The sequence below is a fragment of the Centruroides sculpturatus genome, unplaced genomic scaffold (assembly GCF_000671375.1).
Source record: "Centruroides sculpturatus isolate CEXI.00-Female unplaced genomic scaffold, Cexi_2.0 scaffold60, whole genome shotgun sequence".
Lineage (NCBI taxonomy): Eukaryota > Metazoa > Arthropoda > Arachnida > Scorpiones > Buthidae > Centruroides > Centruroides sculpturatus.
The window spans coordinates 35,339-54,192 of record NW_019384349.1 but is presented as its reverse complement, the minus strand read 5'-3'; the positions used below and the strand labels follow the sequence as shown (position 1 = coordinate 54,192).

The window sequence follows — 18,854 nt, the reverse complement described above, 5'->3', positions numbered from 1 at the left end:
CCCTTTGTCAGAAATTTCTGAAATTTTGCATTGAGGTTTGTTTATTAGAGGGATTAACGCTATTACATTTTGGTGATTAAAGGTCGAAGGGTGAGGAGATAATGGGAGTCGTGTAGGACTTAATGACGATTTTATTCGTTATTAGCATTTACATTTTTTTATAAAACCTATCCCTACCCTCAAAATGAAACTTCTTTGTCATTTTATAATAGTTTAAAATATAAAAAAAAAGTTTTTAAAATAAAATAATGTAACAGATGGTGCCACCAAAATTTTAAATGTTGCCGGGAAAGTTGAGCAACTCGTTTCTAGTTTATTAAGAATGGCGATACGAAGAAAGAATCTTTTAAAATAATTTTTTATTGTTTGATTTTCCTACAAGAAGTGTAAGTCGAAATATTAATCCGTTCACTTTGTGGTAAAATTAGAAAATAAACACTAAGGATTTTTGTATGTTTTCATAATTTTAATTCGCATTACAGTCAGAAGCACTTTGCCATTATTTACAGAAGAAAAACGTTTTCCCTTTGTAAATAATGGCAAAGAGCTTTACTGGATACTTCGTAATAAACAATACCCATAATAAATTGAGATGATCGTCTCTTATTGTTTATTAGCTTAGTTCATCTCTCTTGTTTACTTGGCCTGACAGTTTGGTATAATTAATTTATACAATTTACGTTTACCGTGTAATCATTTTTTTGGTGTAAATTTGAAGTTTTTAAAATTAGAATTACGTCCCTCATTGATTCGGTATTATGGGTATAGACTGTGTGCTTATATATATCCATCGATCTTTGTGTACAGAGTAAGATTGGGGATTGCACTCACACTATTACATTATCCTTCCTTTAAATTCTCCTGAAGAAAATTAAGTCAACACTGTACATGGGGCCTCTTGATTCAAATTATCCTGGGTCCCATGAAGCTATAACGCGCCACTGTATAACAAGTTACTCAAAAGTCCTTTATTGACCGGAGTATTTACAGTAATGAAACTGCAAAATAAATTTCTCGGGCTCAAGAAGGAGTAGACTTTTAAGATGGTTGGAGGTGGCCCAATCGTTCTTAAAGCCTACTCGCTTTTATTTATTAGTGCCAAAATTTGGTGCGGAAACGTTAACAGTATAGAAATCTTTATATAATTTACCGTTCTTGAGATTAAGGAAGGACAGATAGGCAGACGGACGGACGGTAGTGGGAATTTATAGGTCTACAATTTTTTCAAATTGCAACCCAATGAAAGAAAATAATTCTGCGTTGATTCCACGAGAATTGCGGTAGATAAACGTAATTGGTACAGCGTGTGATCACAGTGAAACGTTAAGTGGCACAAAATATGATGGTGATTAGCTGTATTTTCTATAATAATAATAATAAAATTATCAATGAAAAGAGTTTCTAACGAGAAGAGATGCTGTTGCCATGGTTACAAATTGATCTCCTCATTCGACAAGACTTTCGTTATTTGGAAACTTTTCCATTATGAAAGCAGTGTAGTGTAGTATATTAGTACATTTACAAATATTATTTTAATTTCTAATTTAAATAAAAATTTGTACATTCTTTTCCCTTTCTTAGCGTGTTAAATTTATTTTTTTTTATGTGTAAATTAGATCGATTGGTAAATTTTTGATTAAGCTTAAATTCGTTATTATAAATGCAACATTTAGTGAAAAGCTCCGTAAGAATTACATTAATTAAAATTCTACTTGTTTTTCTATCCAAATTTACGTACGTAACAGATACAGATGTGTTTCGTACGTAGGAAAAGTTAGGAAGAGACGAAAGTAATTATTGGTTAGTGAAATTACGTTTAAATACATGTCAAGGCCTTTCGAACTTGACGTAACAGTTTTTTCAAGAAGAGTAATTTACAATTAAATTAAATGGAATTAAGTAAAAATTTAAGCTTACAGATAATTACGATTAAAAAAAATGAAACTATTAATAAATTTATACGAACGTACACACAGGAATTTGTCCTTGCATCATTAAATTCATCATAGATTCGTGCATTATTTACTACTTACTACATGCATTTTTATTTTTATTTTTCACGTTTTTAGAAAGAGTTTTTTTTACTGTTTGAAATTTGGCTTACATCTTAAATGAAGGGGAAAAGTCGTGTAATTTCGAAAGACCTTGAGGAATTATTAATTTTTTTATATACCGTTTATTTGTAAGGAGAGAGCGTAGTTTTATTATAACGATCTCCTCGATCGGTAAGCCTAATTACCCGAATTGCTATGCAGTAAATTATTGGCATATTAGGTTTACGAACTGTCAGAGTTTGGATTAGATCGAATCATCATCGGAGTTAACTCATGTATTCTAAACAATGCCTGCTTTCTCCTGTTCGTGGTGTTGTGGGTAAGTAATTTATTGGATTAAACATATATAAAACGCTTCGTTAATTGTTCTAAACATTCAAATTCATGGAGGCCCATCAGTAGTCAAGCCGTTCCGTTCCCTAAATACTAGGAATTCGGTCGTGGGTTCGCACCTCGCCAGGATGGGCTGACCGCGTAGTGTTTTCCGGGTTTTCTCCACCTCTGAATAGGGGCCAGTTATCCTTAAAAAAGACCCGCGGAAGGCATTCCTTCTAGGCAGATCGTCCAAGTGTTGCGTTGCCATAACTTAATAAGAACAACAAAAAAAATCCAAATTCATGGGGAAAAAATGATGGATGTTCGTAGATTACTTTACATTTAATCATTAGGATGTTTTTATGTCTGAAACGAGCAATTTTTAATTTATTCCATTTAAAATATATGCTTTCGACCTCAAATTAGTAGTGGCTTGCCCCTGTACATAATACTTTTCCTGTTAGCAATGGAATCGTACCGATCATATAACTCAATTCAGGGGAAATACAGTTAATTGCACCTATCTTTCGATATCTATTCTTGTCTTTTATTTATATAACTATTCCTGAGATTAAAGAAGGACGACAGTGGGAAGTTATAGTTTTTTTTTTCATCAAATTGCAGCCCAATCGGTGGTGTAACTAAGATTTTGATCTGGGGATGATCTGGGAAAAGGATCTAAAAAGTCAGAATGAAGGGAAAGCGTGCCATAAAGTATCGTTTACTTGCGTCATTACAATTCTAATACAATTTATAGGAATAATTCGAGTGTTTTCGCGAATTTTTTCAGTTAAAATTTTATTCCTAAACCCTCAGGGGGGATCCGACACCCACGTCTTTCCCACAATCATGCCACAGACTCGAATTATAATAGATAAGAGAGCATTTTGCAAGCGCGTTTTGCCGTTACGGCATATTAAGTCTTGCGCAACGTTTTCTCGGAGTTTTAATTAATAAAAATTCTTGAATATTTGTTTTGTAACAACGCTAATTTAAATTTTTTTAGTATATAACACTAATTACACCGTAACAACATGGTAACAATCATGCTTCGTACTAGACAGCTGGACTCATTTACAGTTTGTAAGGACATTTTTCTCTACTAACTTTTCCAATATAATTTCAGACGTAGAAATTAATTAATTTAATATCTTGGGTTTTAAAATCTATAAACAGTTTAAATATGTTGTTACAAGAGAATTTAATTACATATTTTTTATCTAATTTTGGCTTTTTAAAGGCATTCAAATGTCTTTAAGAGTAGATTAAGATTATGAAAAATAGGTATGAACGAAATTATTAATTAACCGACAGAGATTTTTACCTTTTTAAGTGTGTCAAAGTTAAGTTACACTTCAAAAAAAGAAACTAAAAACAAGATTTAGAGCCGATCGTATCGGAGTTAATGACACAAACGTAACGCATCATTACCCTTGCTGTATACTTAGTATGCAGATTGTGTAGTGGTTGCCTGGAAAGTAACCTCACAGGCAAAATAAGCATTCTTGTTTTATAGTTATTCACCACTTCTACATTGTCCCTAAATCGGCGTGATAGTGTTATACATAGTAACGCCTTCTGTAACGCTAGTGTAATTAATATAATGGATTTACGTATTGAACTTCTTAAAATATACTGGCTATAAATTGTCTTTTATCGGTTTAGCGGGTGTCCGTTTTTTTTTATAACATTAGAAACGAATAGTTTTTCTTTCCTTTTAAGCAGGTTCCGCTTTATTCAGGTTCCGTTTTACACAGGTTTTACTGTATTTGTCCATTATCAAGCAAATAACTGCGAAATTATCTAAATAAGCTTTCCTCGTATACGGCGAAACCTGTCTAAAACGGAACCTTCGAAACGGGGCAATTTTTTTTATGTTGAAGAACCTGTTTAAACGGAACCGGCAAGAATATTCGGTTGCGTGAGATTTTGTTTTATACAGGTTTTGCTTTATATATTCGGTAGTTTAATAAATATAAATTTTAGATTATTATTTTGTTATAGAAAAATGCATTTCTTTGAATTAAACATATAAAAGCTCGGCTAGTCAGTCAGTTGGAATAATTTAGTAGCACAGTATCAATTAATTGATTGCTTCTGTTCTTTTATATTAATTATTAAAATCAAATTAGAATAATTAACAAAATTCATCATTTAATTTCTCGACATAAACTTTTTTTTTTATCTGTTTGGTGAAATTACCATAACTTATGAAGTAAAATCTGCGTAAACCGGAATCGCATAGTGCCTTGTATTTGCTCCATTTTTCCCGTTTAGTCAGATTTACGCTTTATACGGGTTCCGTTTTGGACAGGTTTTATCGCATTTCAATGACATTTTCTATTCAAGAATTCTAGGTTTAGAAATTATGGTATTACTTTTTTTTTTTTACTTTTTAACTACATACAGTAAAACCTGTCCAGAACGGAACTCGATTAAAACGGAAACGTGCTAAAATTCTTCAGAACGGTGCGATTTTTCTATGTTAAAGAAGCCTGTTCAAAACGGAAACCTGCCAAAAAACATTCGGTACCGTGTGATTCCGGTTTACGCAGGTTTTACTGTACTTTATTTTCCAGTTAGCAGTTATTTTTTTTTTGTCTATAATTTTTTAAAAATGATTGCGGACGTAACTCGATCGCAGTATCATGTAACGCATTCTATCTAGTTGATATTTAACATGAGGAATATTAAAGGCTTCCTGGAAAGTTACCTCAAGGCTAGTGAGCACTTCCTTTAGTTTGCAGCTGTTCGTTTCGACGGAATTTTCGAGAAAGCATGCAGTTTCGACTGTCGACGAACCAAACGTGCACGGTAATTCCATGTTGATGTAATATGCCATAGATCGCCAATTAATGGCGCTTGTTAGCTTGTACTGTGTGTGAACTTAAGAAGAAGACACTGGACGTTATGCGTGGTAAGTTTAAATAAAGGCAATGCCATTTTTAGTTTTATTTCGATTTCTCTTTGTTACACTGCGACTTTTTAATGAATATATTTATTTTTTTCTGTGCTAAACCGGTGCTAAGGATTAGTTTTTACTTTCCCGGCTCTGTTATATATAACAGAGGGAAGGTGTGGCGTGTGTTAGTGTGGGAGCACGATTTTATTCACCTTGTTTGAAGCTTAATAACTCCTGTACCTTTTGTCGAAAATTTCTGAAATTTTGCTGGGAGGTTTGTGTATTAGGGGGCATTGATGCTATTAATGTTTGGTGGTTAAAGGTCGAGGGGTGGAGAGATAATGGGGGTCTTGTGTGTCTCCGGTAGGATCGGACCTAATAACGAGTAAAATCGTCGTTAACATTTACAATTTTTATAAAACTCATATCTACCGTCAAAATTAAGCTTTTTTCTATTTTATAATAATTAAAAAAATATAACGTTTTTATAACAAAATCTCATAACAGATGGAGCCACATACAATTTCAGTCATTTATTTTGATTAATAATACAGTACAAATGATATTTTTAAAATAAAATCTCATAAAAGCCGGGAAAGTTACGCAACTCCTTGTTATATTTTTTCATTATAATTTTATTTCAAATTTATAATTTTTGAATAGTAAATAACATTTCGTAAGCCTGAAATTACACGAGAATACATTTAAAGTATTTTTAATAACTTACGTATAATACAGAGATTTGAGGTGGAGGACATATGTTTCAAATTAAATAAATTAAAAATGTGATTTAAAAAAATTGCAATCTAGCATTGTGGTGATAAATATAAATAAAATAACAATTTTTAATTGGCAGAAGTTGAGAGAGAATTTTGAAAAATATAATTGCAGAGAATTGAAAAATGTAATTATGCAGCATATTTTTATAAATAAATCGTTTTTATTCAAAAATTTTAAAATAATTCACACAGTTTAATAAAAAAATTTCCTAATTATAATAAAAATTTCTCTTCGAATATTACAATAATTCTATTCTAATTAATGTGAAATGTTAGATGTGGAAACCTTGAATTTTATGTTATAACAATGGTGTTACATCATTTAAAATATTCTTACTGTTCTCAACTCACTCGTGATAAGTTGTTGTATGTTTTTTTTTCTGTATTTTTGTGTTAAATTTTTGATAATCTAAAAAAAACAAAAATACTTTGCTTCTTTTTTAAAACACTTTTATTCAACTTGCAAGATTTGAGGACGTCACAAAGCAACTTAAGATTTTAATAAGGGAAATACCATAAACATAACCAACTGTAGAATTTTGTACGTGTGTAAATGCACTGTAGTGATGTATGTAGTGTGGTAGTTGACACCTCACCATTCTTCACCTCCAGTTTCGAAAAACATGACCAATAAAAGTGTATTTGTTATTATTATTATTATTAATTGAAACCCTTTTATTGGTCATGTTATTGCTAACTTTCATACAACCCAATAACAATGTCATTTATCTAATCCCAGAAAAATAAGAATATAAACTAGTGTGTAGATAAATTAACAGAATAAGTTATTTTAATTTTTGAGGTACTTCCCTAACTAGATTGTATTTATAATATTAAATTAAATAATTTATTATTACTTAGCTTCAAATTAAACAAATGAAAAATTTAATTAAACAGGTAAGACCTGTAATCGATTAAAAGATTTTTTCTGCCACGTGAACATTAACAGGGCTTTTTTACTTGCCCACAATTTCGGCCAAGCCCGTAATGAGGCAGGGTGGTTAGAGACGTTACGCCCATTTATCAAGATTAGACCGCCCCCGAAAGATTCCTGGAGTTGCTCTCCCGGATTCGATTCTTACCTTTTCTTAGATGGCCATGTGGCCATCTAAGAAAAGGTTCTCATAATATTCTGAATTTTCTAAAAATTCTCATGATATACTAACTATGTTTTCATTGCGTACTCTAAATTCGGATCATTTTTAAGTAAGTTCGCTTGTTTGCTTTTCAGTTACAATAGTTTCTTGAATATTTATTTTTGATTTTTCTATCTGTACAACGTTTGTATGGATAAAATACGTCTGTACAAATTGTAATCTCTTACAGAAGTTGTTGAACCGAAGAGCTTGACCGAAGCCTTTATAGCATTGCCCAATGGTACCTTGCGTAAGAAATTTAGAAATATGTTCATTTATTGAATGCCAAGAACAAATAATTTGATAAATAGAACGAAAATATACAATTATTAATGATTGAAGATGATAAAAATATTCAAATCTATTCATTAAAATCTTATCTGAATGAATATAATTCAATAAAATAGAATGCTTACGACTTTACATAATCAGTTAATGCTTATAAGTCTACTTTCAGTTCGTATTGATTACATTTTTATATTACCCGTGATGGGTTTGCTTAAAAGAGACCCTTTTAGTGCCCACAAGGCGGAAAGAGTTTATAAAAAAGCAAGAAATGTCTTACTGTTTGGATAATTGGTGAATGTCTAGCCCGAGATTTTCTTTTCTAATTAACGAACAAGTAAAATTGAGCCCACCGGTGGTCGAGTGGATCAAAACTATCAATGGAGCATTATGGCTTCATGGGCGTCCAGGCGAATTTGAATTAGGGGCCCCCATGTATAGTGTTGACTTCAGAAGTTTTTCTTCGGGGGAATTTTTGGAGGAAAACATTTTCTTTTAAAAGATTGTTTTGGGGCTCCCTGTTGCTGCGGGCTCCCAGGCAATTGCCCTTTTTTGTCCACAGGATAACGCGCTATTGAAACCACTGAACACTGACTGCTAGTCGGTTGCCAGTTCGCTCCTCGCCAACGTGCTGGTCACGTTGAGTTTTCCGGGTTTTCTTTACGTTTGTAATACCTAAATAAGGCCCAGTTTCTCATAAAAGTTTTCTCAGAAGGCATCACATCGGAAAATCGCCCACGTGACGCATTGCCGAAAACAAATAAACCAAACAAGTAAAATAATTTTTATTTTTTCCCAAATTTGCACTTACTTTTGTTTTAAAGCCAAAGAATTCTTAATTCTACAGCTATCTAGTTAATACTTTGAACGACCCACTTGAAAGTTAAAATCAAGTGGACCATAAAGTGGATAACTCGATGGTCGATTTAACGAGCATGGTTTTCGCTAAGTCATACTAGCAACATACTGTTAATGTCATTGCAATAATGCATGGATGAAACACAATATTTGTAAGAAATTTTAAGCTGATATTTAATACAGTAGACTTCGCTTATTGCACCACAGATAATGTGATCAATGGTTTAATGATATCAAAATTAATACGTCCCCAAACATGCGTTATAAAAATTCGCTCATTTCAATCAGAATTCTATTATTATTATTATTATCATCATCATCTTCGAATAAATAAGCCTAAAAAGACCGCTTGTGTTTTATGCCTCAACATATAATGCCTGATAACGTGCAATCGCTACCATTACCGTTAGCCAGAAATTTCAAATTAGTAGGAGACAAGCAATGAGTTAATACATATTATATAAGGTATACATTTTTAATTGTTTTAACATGTCCTTTTAAATTTAATCAAGGAAATCATGAAAAATTCTGGGGTTCTCGAACTGTATTAGTTTCCGGCCGAGAACCCCAGATTTTTCATGGGCCCATGATATGGACAGTTCAGTTCTAAAGTTAACATTAACAAAGTCCAAATTAAAATTTCTTTTATTACCTACGTTGTACTCGTATTTAAGTTTTTACTTTCCCGGCTGTTATGTATGGGAATCGTGTCAAATTTGACCCGAAGAGTTCTTTGCAAATCTCCATGTTTTGAGTCCTGAATCCAAAAAAAGTCAAAACATGTGAATGTGTGTGTGTTGGCGTCTATTTCGCTTAATTAATATCTCAGGATGGGGATCTTGAGATATATCTTAAGATTATGAAACGAAATTTGGTTTGGTGGCTTGTATATGAGGGGTATTGATGTTATTAAATTTTGGTGGTGAAAGGTCGAAAGGATGGGGAGTTAGGGGGTCATGTATCTCGAGAGGGGTAGAACTTATGGCGATTTTATTCGTTATTAAAATTCACACTCTTTTAGAAAATTCACCCCTACCCTCAAAATTAAGTGGTTTTTTTTTGCTATTTTATAGTAATTAAAAATATAAAATGTTTTTATAAAAAATATGATAACAGATGGCGCCACAGACAATTTTATTTTTTCTTAATAATATAAAAGTTTTTTCTTAAGTAAAAACTCTCAACAACCGGGAAAGTTACGTAACTCTCGTTGCTAGATTTTTTTGTAATTTTTCTGCATTTTATGCTTTGAAAGATGATGCACTTCACATAATAAGTATACATAATACTCATTAGTTTATAATTTTAAAAATTAACTGTATTATTTATAAATATAACAAGTAATTTTTAATTTGTGATTGGTGGACCCGCATCTATTAAGATAAAAATTGTGTAAAAATATGAACATTTAAAATTAAAAAAAATTATTTATGAAAAATAAATGCAGTAGACCCCCTATAACACTACAGATAATTCTGTGTTATATGAATTTCATGTTGAACGAGTCAGTTAGATTTTACAAATACGTGAGCCGTTCACAGCCCGGCACACGCATTTGTAAAATCTAAGTGACTCGTACAACATGGAATTCATATAACACGGAATTATCAACAGTGTTATAGGGGTCTACTGTATATTAATATATGGTATCTTCAAGCGAAATTTGTTTATTGTGGTTTGTTTCATGATAAAAAATTAATTTCTTGAAATATAATTATTTTTTAATTTATTAAATGGAATTTCGATAAGGATTTTATATTCTTAAATCAAATGTTCATGTTTAAACTCTTCTGAATTATTGAATTTTCAATTTTATAAACGCAAATTTATTATACTACAAAAAATGTACAAGTAAGATCTAATACAGTCGAAGATTTAGTTAATAATTTATGGAACAAATGACTTTCAGGCAAGTTATTTTTCCATTTGTAAGATAATTCTAAGATGTACAGTAAATTCAGAATTTCAATCTTTACCCTTCATTAATATTCATGTTTTTAATGTTTAAACAGATAAAACAATAATAATAATAAAAAAGATACCTCATATATTTGTGTAGAATAGTACATTCAATAATGAATTCTAGCGGAAATTTTTAGTTTCTTGTGTGAAACTGCAGTAGACCCCCTATAACACTGTAGATAATTTCGTGTTATATGAATTCCATGTTGTACGAGTCACTTAGATTTTACAAATACGTGTACCGGGCTGTGAACGGCTCACGTATATGTAAAATCTAAGTGACTCGTACAACGTGGAATTCATATAACACGGAATTATGTACAGTGTTATAGGGGGTCTACTGTACAAACTTTTTTCAAAAGTTGCCATATGTCGAAAAATCTGGCTCCTTTTGGAAAAAGTGCGAGTGTTTTGCAGATATATTTTAAACCATTCTTTAAATTAAATTGGAGGAAACACTATAAAATTTAAAAAAATCTTTTCAATTAAGTACTGCACATGATGGAATAACTCGTTAGATTTCAGGATTTGCATAAGAATAGCATTCTAAGCGCAATTAAACCAGAAAGAGTACTTAAGCCCGGCTTTGTTTACTTTCAGAGGCGTGCGTAACACACTAGCGCGTTATAGCTTTATGGGGCCCAGGCAGATTTGAATTAGGGGGTCCCACGTATAGTGTTGACTTCAGACATTTTTCTTTAAGGGAATTTTTTAGGGAAATATTTTCTTATAAAAGATTAGTTTGGGGTCCCCTGTTGATGGGGATTCTCCAGGCTATTGCCCTTTTCGCACAAGGGATTACTGGCTTACGGATGGATAAGATTTCTGTGGATTTTTTCGGAGGCGAATCGTGGCAAGAATTGGGGGCAAATTTGCTACTCTCGAACAGGATATTGCAGCGATCTAGTGGCAACGCTGCCTCGTAGTATAACCCATTCGAATTTTCTCATATCCGTTACCATCTAGTTACGTAATTTCCTGTTGGATCGTCTCGCATTAGGAGTTTTTTTGTTATAATTATATTGCCGACTTGAATATGTCTCTCTTGGGTGTCTAGTTTCTTGTTCTGGAGATTAAGTAATCTCTAAAATATTTATTTACGCGATTATAATAGACTCGAAATTAAATTTGAATAAGAAGAGTATTAAGTTGGCTATCCGGGTGGCCATTATATTTACTCTGGCTTTGTGCCAGCACTCCGGGTTCGGTGACTGGAAAATGATTTTTATACGAATTAATTTAATTTTATCGCCTATATTTTTTTACGATTTAAGGAAGATTTGTTGACACCAAGGTTAATGCCCATTTTTTTATTCTAACAAAATAGTTTATGGTACCGGTTTATTGTAATGGTTTCTCCTATAACATTTTTTTTTAAATCCATAATATATGATTACTAACTTTTCGCTAAATTTTCTCTAACTTTNACTGACACAATCTTAATGCTTTTTGTTATATAAACATTATCATCTCTGTGTTCTCAGTTATCATCTGTATACCAAAATATAAACACATACAAAGAAAATAAGATTGATGCTCATAACAGAAAACAAATTGCTCTTTTCTGTGGACTCAGTCTATATGATATTTATAAGAATTTTATTTGTTTAACAAGTTTGTATTGTGAAAAAGTAACAATAATAATTTTTATTGGTCATAGGGAAGCCTTTCTTTTATATTGTATATGTTAAAGAAGAAAATTGAGATTTCATTTATTCACTTTGTATATAATTTATTTATTTATAAGAATGTCATACTGAAAGCAATACTTTATAGATATACATTTTAATATGTTTTATTAAATCATGTTAAACTTTGCATCCTTTAATAAATCATTGTTACACTAAATAAAGAATTTTATTCATTTTATCTGTCAGAATCATTACATCTTGAAAAATATATGGAATTCTGATCTACTGATAAGATAACTATCACTAACAATAAGAATTAATGCATGATATTGTGTCTAATTGATGGTATTTAGATTCTTCAGCTTAATAAATTTTATTCATTGAAATGATTTTAAAATATGCAGTTCATTTTTATGAATTGTGTTACTTCATTAAATTATGTAATGAATTACAAATTGGGTTGTCAGATTTGTGCTGCTAGAATGAAGGACACTAAAAATGATTAATATTTTACCATTCTCCTGCTTTTACTCCACCTCATTTTACCCCAAAAAAAGTAAACTGAAAATGATTTTTTAGTTAATAACTAAACACTTTGTTTATATCTTTTAGATTTTGATCTAAAAATTATGGTTTTCGTACTGACTATAAATTTTTACAAATTTTAGTTTAATTTAGAAATTTAATTCATTAATTTAATTAATATTTAATGGTAAACTATAGTTTTCTATGGAAAAGATATGAATTGATGAAGAGAATACATTTTTTCACTCTCAGCAATGTCAAAATATGCTATCATATGTTATTTAGTCCACTTTAATGTATACTTCAAAAGTTAATTGTTTTGCCAAGTAAATATAGGAGGCAGGAGAATAAAAGTTGGAGAATTTAAAAATTTTTGCCAAAAATTCCAGAAGTTTCCTGGAAAATCCAGAAAAGTCTTACTGTACATCTATAGTTCAGTTTTTTAGTTGGTTTTGCACTTTGTTTTTATTTTTAAACAGATGATCACAATGTTCAGAATTGCCAAGCAGATAAAATTCCAACAGAGAAGGAACCAAATTCCCTACATCCATCTTCTCCTTCATCCACAATTCCATCAGGTCCAGGTCAGCTTTCGGTACAGGAAACAGAAACTACAGTTGCAGGTACAGAAAAACCACCCCCGACTGCGGGAGCGAGTCCTCCTGAAGCAACCACAAATCAACAAGAAAAAGAAAAGAAGAAACCTGCTAGAAAAGGACCTAAAGTAGTAGAAAGACCTCTCAGGGCTTTATTCTGTTTAACGTTAAAAAATCCAATTAGGAAACTCTGTATAGACATAGTAGAGTGGAAATATCCTTTCATATTTTTTTTAGAACTTTAATAATATGTTAAAAATATTTCAATGAAAATTAATGTTAGAAGAAATAGTAAACATATATTTCTTGATCACTATTTAATTTACAAATTTTATTTGTATGCGTATGCTTTCTGGAGCATTTGTAAAAGAGCATATTATGAAATTCATCACATACAACCTTGTAAAGCAGCACAAATCTTTATTAAACTAAAGTTTTTGATCCTTTGTCAGGTTTAGTAATTAGAAATTGAGCAATTTATAAATGCTAACAGAAAATGGAACAAAAAAAAAACATTAGAATTCCAAACAGAGCATTATAATTTAAAAAATTGAAATGAAATGAAATAAAATATAATCTCACATTCAATGAAAATACTCAAAAACAACAACAACAACAAAAAAACAAACAACACCAATAATAACAAAACCAATGACAAAAAGTCCATTGTCATTATGAAACATACGCTGTTTTTTGAAAAATCTAAATAAAAGTTAGGGCTGAGATTTGGAGAAGAATTATATCGTCCACAACAATTAAAACTATTTGAAAATATTTCTTAAAAACATTTAAATGGGTAAATATCTTTTTCTTTCTTATATTATTGGAATTTCATTTGATCTGGTTCTAAAAGAATGGATTTATTTATAGAAAAAGAAAAAAAATTCCATCTTCTCCAACAAATCTTATAGTGCAGAAGTGATAAGCCTTAATAATTCCTTATCTCTAACTTAAGAGGGTAAATTAATACCTCATAAATAAGAGATGTCTTGCTAATGATGACTGTATATTCTCTCAGGGATTGCTAATTAGTGAGAGGAAGCAATGAAATTATTTGAAAGAATATCGAATACTGACACAATCTTAATGCTTTTTGTTATATAAACATTATCATCTCTGTGTTCTCAGTTATCATCTGTATACCAAAATATAAACACATACAAAGAAAATAAGATTGATGCTCATAACAGAAAACAAATTGCTCTTTTCTGTGGACTCAGTCTATATGATATTTATAAGAATTTTATTGGTTTAACAAGTTTGTATTGTGAAAAAGTAACAATAATAATTTTTATTGGTCATAGGGAAGCCTTTCTTTTATATTGTATATGTTAAAGAAGAAAATTGAGATTTCATTTATTCACTTTGTATATAATTTATTTATTTATAAGAATGTCATACTGAAAGCAATACTTTATAGATATANGACATTTGCATAGTGCTACGGTTCAGTAAGCACTAATTGGTCAGCGAGTCCGATGTTGACGCTATAAAAAGGCGACAGTTTGACACACCGGATATACGTCACTCTTGTCTAAGTTCAACTTGGGAATTTTTTTGTTCAATAATAAATGTGAATTCTTCTTCCTGGAAAAAATAAGACCTCCCCCTGAAAATAAGACCTAGCGCATTTTTCAGAGCAAAAATTAATATAAGACACTGTCTTATTTTCAGGGAAACACGGTAATACATTCTAACATTAAATTTCAGAAATTTGTATAATATGTTTGCACTTCATGCCGACATTTACTGTATCACTATAACACTTACGTGCAGTGGCGTTACAGGAGTGGAAGCCGGATGAGTTCCAAGTCCGAGATTCCACTCCTGTAATGCCACTGCACATAAGTGTTATAGTGATACAGTAATTTGTAGTTGTATGAAGCTAAATGTCAAGTGTATTCGTATTCAAAGTTCACATATTTCAGTGTTTCTATAAGTGTTATTAGAATTAACAAAGTATTCTTAAAATTAATAAGTTTATAAAAATGGTATTAAAAATGGTAGAAAAGAAAATCAATTAAAAAAATATCATTAAATCAGAGATGTACAAAAGAAGGGCAGAGGTAGTTCTACATAAAGACAAAAAAAAAAATGTAATACATTGGATCTCATGGTTTCTGGGGCTTCACAAATTTGGTAGTATATTTTAGTAGTTAAATCATCAGATTAGTAATTATTGAAAATACGCTTGTACAAATATCTGTTGCACCTACAGAACAATCATTTTTTAAAGTTAAAATTGATCAAGAACTACCTCTAATCAACATTGTGTCAAAAGGGACATCACTTTTGATCTTGTTTGTTGAAAGAGATATTGCTGCACATTAAGTGTGAGTCAGTTTTCTGACTCCCACTTAAGCAGGAGTCAGTTTTCTATACATTTCTGTACACCTATTGAATTTTCCAATTTGTAGTAAAACTATTGTATTTTATTTTGTTTTACTGTTTGTTTCTGTATTAAGAATGTTCATATTGTTGTAAACTGAAACAATCTACCCTATATCTCCATTGCTGTTTTAATGGGCCTCAAAAATAAATTCTATCTTGGGCCTCATAATCCTAGGGCTACCATTGATGATTATTAGAAGAAAAATATGCCTCTTTTTAACCAAAAATGCACACGTATGTTGTTGGATCTATCCAAAAAACATTTTACATCAAATCTATTTTTTCAATATCTTATAATGTGATTTCTGCCATGCATCAACTTATATTCTTTTTGGAAGAATTATTAGAAAAGTTACAGATTTTTGAAACTTTAACAATAAAAATTCTTCTAGAAGAAAACACTCAATATTGTTTTTCAAATTATATGTAATTTCTTACAATCTTAAAACATCATATTCTGTTATATACCATAGCAGTTTGCGAAAGATGTTTACATTAAAAATAAAACTATGGCTAAAAATTATCAGAATTCAAATTGGGCAAATGCAATTAAAATTTAAGAATTGTTCATCTGTCAAATTGACTATGAAACATATTGAAAGCAAATGAATAATGATATATACAGGAATACTCCTCAAAGAATATTGTCATATAAACATGTAAAATAAAGAGGACTGATGAGGACTATATTGTCTGAAATGCCTGAATTAATAAAGCCTGTGTATCTATCTTCGTTGTGTGTTGCTGTATGATACATTCTTTCAATCTTACACTTTTATTAACAATCATATAAACATGTTTATATTGTTAAAGAATTGGAATGATAAGATCAATTTAGAAAATAACAATAGTGGTGGATACGTACATTTTGTGCATATGTATTTTATTCTGAATTTATATATCACATTAATTAGTTGATTTCTATAGCATATTACTATTTTCTTTGAGTTTTTTTGATAATGTTTTTGAATTGTTAATTTTATCTTTTGAGAAACATGGCTTTGGATATTATATTGGTAGGTGAAACTTGGTGAAATGTAGTAAAAACATTGCAAAAAACTTTTACAATATAGTGATGGACAGCACGCTAATAAATGATTAGCGTGCTGTCCATCACTATATTGTAGTAAAAACATGTTAGCTCTATGAAACAGGTTTGATGATAATGATAGTAAATTGGTCTTTTCTTTATATTCACCTTTTCTGTTATTCCATCTCATTCATAAATATTTAACAACTTTGAAGGTGTTTGAATGAATTATTCTTTCTGCAAAAGGTAAAAATAGATGAATTTTAACTATGAATATTTATCGTGTACAGAATAGTAGAATATTTAAATTAAAATTTATGATTTATAGATTAAAATTTAAAAAATGCAGTTTTAATTTAGAAATCTCAAAAAATAATTTAAATAATTAAAATTGAAATACAGGAAGAAATTGAGTGGATGCATAGAAGTATTATCTAAAGCAGTGTTTCACATGGGGGCACAAAGCACATGGGGGGGCGATATCACCCCCATGTGGGCGTTTTTCCATGTTGAGGGGGCGATTAGTAACAATTTATATTTTGGGGGCAAAAAACAATTTTCTGGGTGATATAGTAAAACATTATATTAAGAATAATTAGATATTTTATTCCTTATATCATACAATAATTAAACAAATAACATTATACTAGTCACTAGTCTATTCAATGCAGTACGAATTTGGCGTTAGTCTTAGTGCTTGGCATCGGAATTTTGAAGTGAAGGGGGTGATAATAGGTAACGGTTTTATTGAAGGGGGCGATAATAGGTAACGGTTTTATTGAAGGGGGCGATACTACTTTGAAGGGGGCGACGATTCGTTAGAGGTTGAGAAACACTGATCTAAAGCCTGACTTTTGATGTTTATTCTATTGCTAACTAAAGAAGTCAAGAGTTGTTTCAATAGCAAAAACATTTTAATATGAACAATTATTAAAATAATTATATTTATAAACCATTTGATTAAACAGGACTTATAAATGAATTGTATGGGATTACATATATAATTTATGGAATCACTTGAGGATTAAAGAAATTTTTGTTTAAGTGGATTAAATGGAAATGAAATTCCTAATCAAATTAAAGTAAGCCAAGATCATTTTATAACTGGGTTACAAATTTAAATATTTTATTTAATTTGATGTATTTCATTAGTAAAATTAAAATCTACCTGAAACTGTAAAATATTTTAAGTAAACACATGATAAATTGTATCAAATGAAAATTACATTATTTATTTATGTTTTGTACAATAGACTTAATATATTTTTAAATTATCTATTTCAAATAGTAAGTTTGTTTATCCATACAAAGACAATTAATTACAGTGTATATGTATAAATGTCACATTATATATTGTATAATAATCTCCCTATATATATTTCACATATATAAATAAATGCCATTAGATAATGTTCATGAGAATCATAACTCGTAAAAAGAAAATTTTTTTATTTAATAAAAATTATTTCATCTCTAATTATATTCATTTTCAATTAAATTACAGACAAAGTTTTACAGTTTACTTTGAAATTACTTTTATTAATTGGAAAAGATTTTTGTGTTTTGACTCTAAATAAACTAAGTTTTGACACAGTAAAAACCAAGTCTGAATTTAATATTATTAAACAAATGATGATGCTGGATTCATTAGTCCATATGATCATGAAAGTAGTTTAAAATTCTTTTGTTTGTAATAATTTTGGTTACACAATCACAATATTTGGAATTTAATTAATAATAATAGTTATAATTGTGCCTCCCTCTTGCTAAATTTAACAATTTTAATTAAATTAATATTTTTGTAATTAATTTAGAGGGTTCTGGAAGAAAAGAATTGGCTTGAAGCAGGCCAATTCTTTTCTTCCAGAACCCCATAAATTTGAATTTTTTACATACTCTTATCCAATTTGTGATGAGTTTTCTGATCATTAAAAGTAAGTAATGATTTTGTTTTTGTTACAAATGAGAAGGAAGAAACAGAATTTGGTTATAAATCGTTTTTTTTTTTTTTTTAGTTTGAATACTTGTTTTGTGTTTTAGGATATAATCTCTCTACAACAAAAACAAACAAGAAGGTCCTCCTAAGAAAATTGTTTGAAGAATTTAGTTCTCCAACTAATATTGAAATACAGTAGAACCTCGAAAACTCGGCCTAATGTGGACCGAAGGGTGGCCGAGTTTGTGAAAATGCCGGGTTATCGGGAATGGGGTTAAAAAAAAATAAGTACGAGTGTTTCCTCAGAAAATACTGTACTGTACTTGTATGTATTGTTTACTTGAGAATATAACAGAGAATAAACTGCCCAAATACCCTTAAACAAAGGAAAAGTACGTCCTTTATGAAGGCATAGAGCCTTTACTACATGAAAATGAAAATTAATGAATACACT

The 18,854-nt window shown here is 30.3% G+C and overlaps 1 protein-coding gene across 1 annotated transcript in view; it reads left to right on the top strand.

The window, feature by feature from the left end:
• LOC111636940 overlaps positions 1 to 18,854 on the top strand; it is an 83,246-nt gene that overhangs the window by 51,181 nt on the left and 13,211 nt on the right. Inside the window, exon 2 of the mRNA XM_023382330.1 lies at positions 12,927 to 13,266. Within this exon, the coding sequence (XP_023238098.1) occupies positions 12,927 to 13,266 (340 nt within the window). The remainder of the gene's footprint in view (positions 1 to 12,926; positions 13,267 to 18,854) is intronic.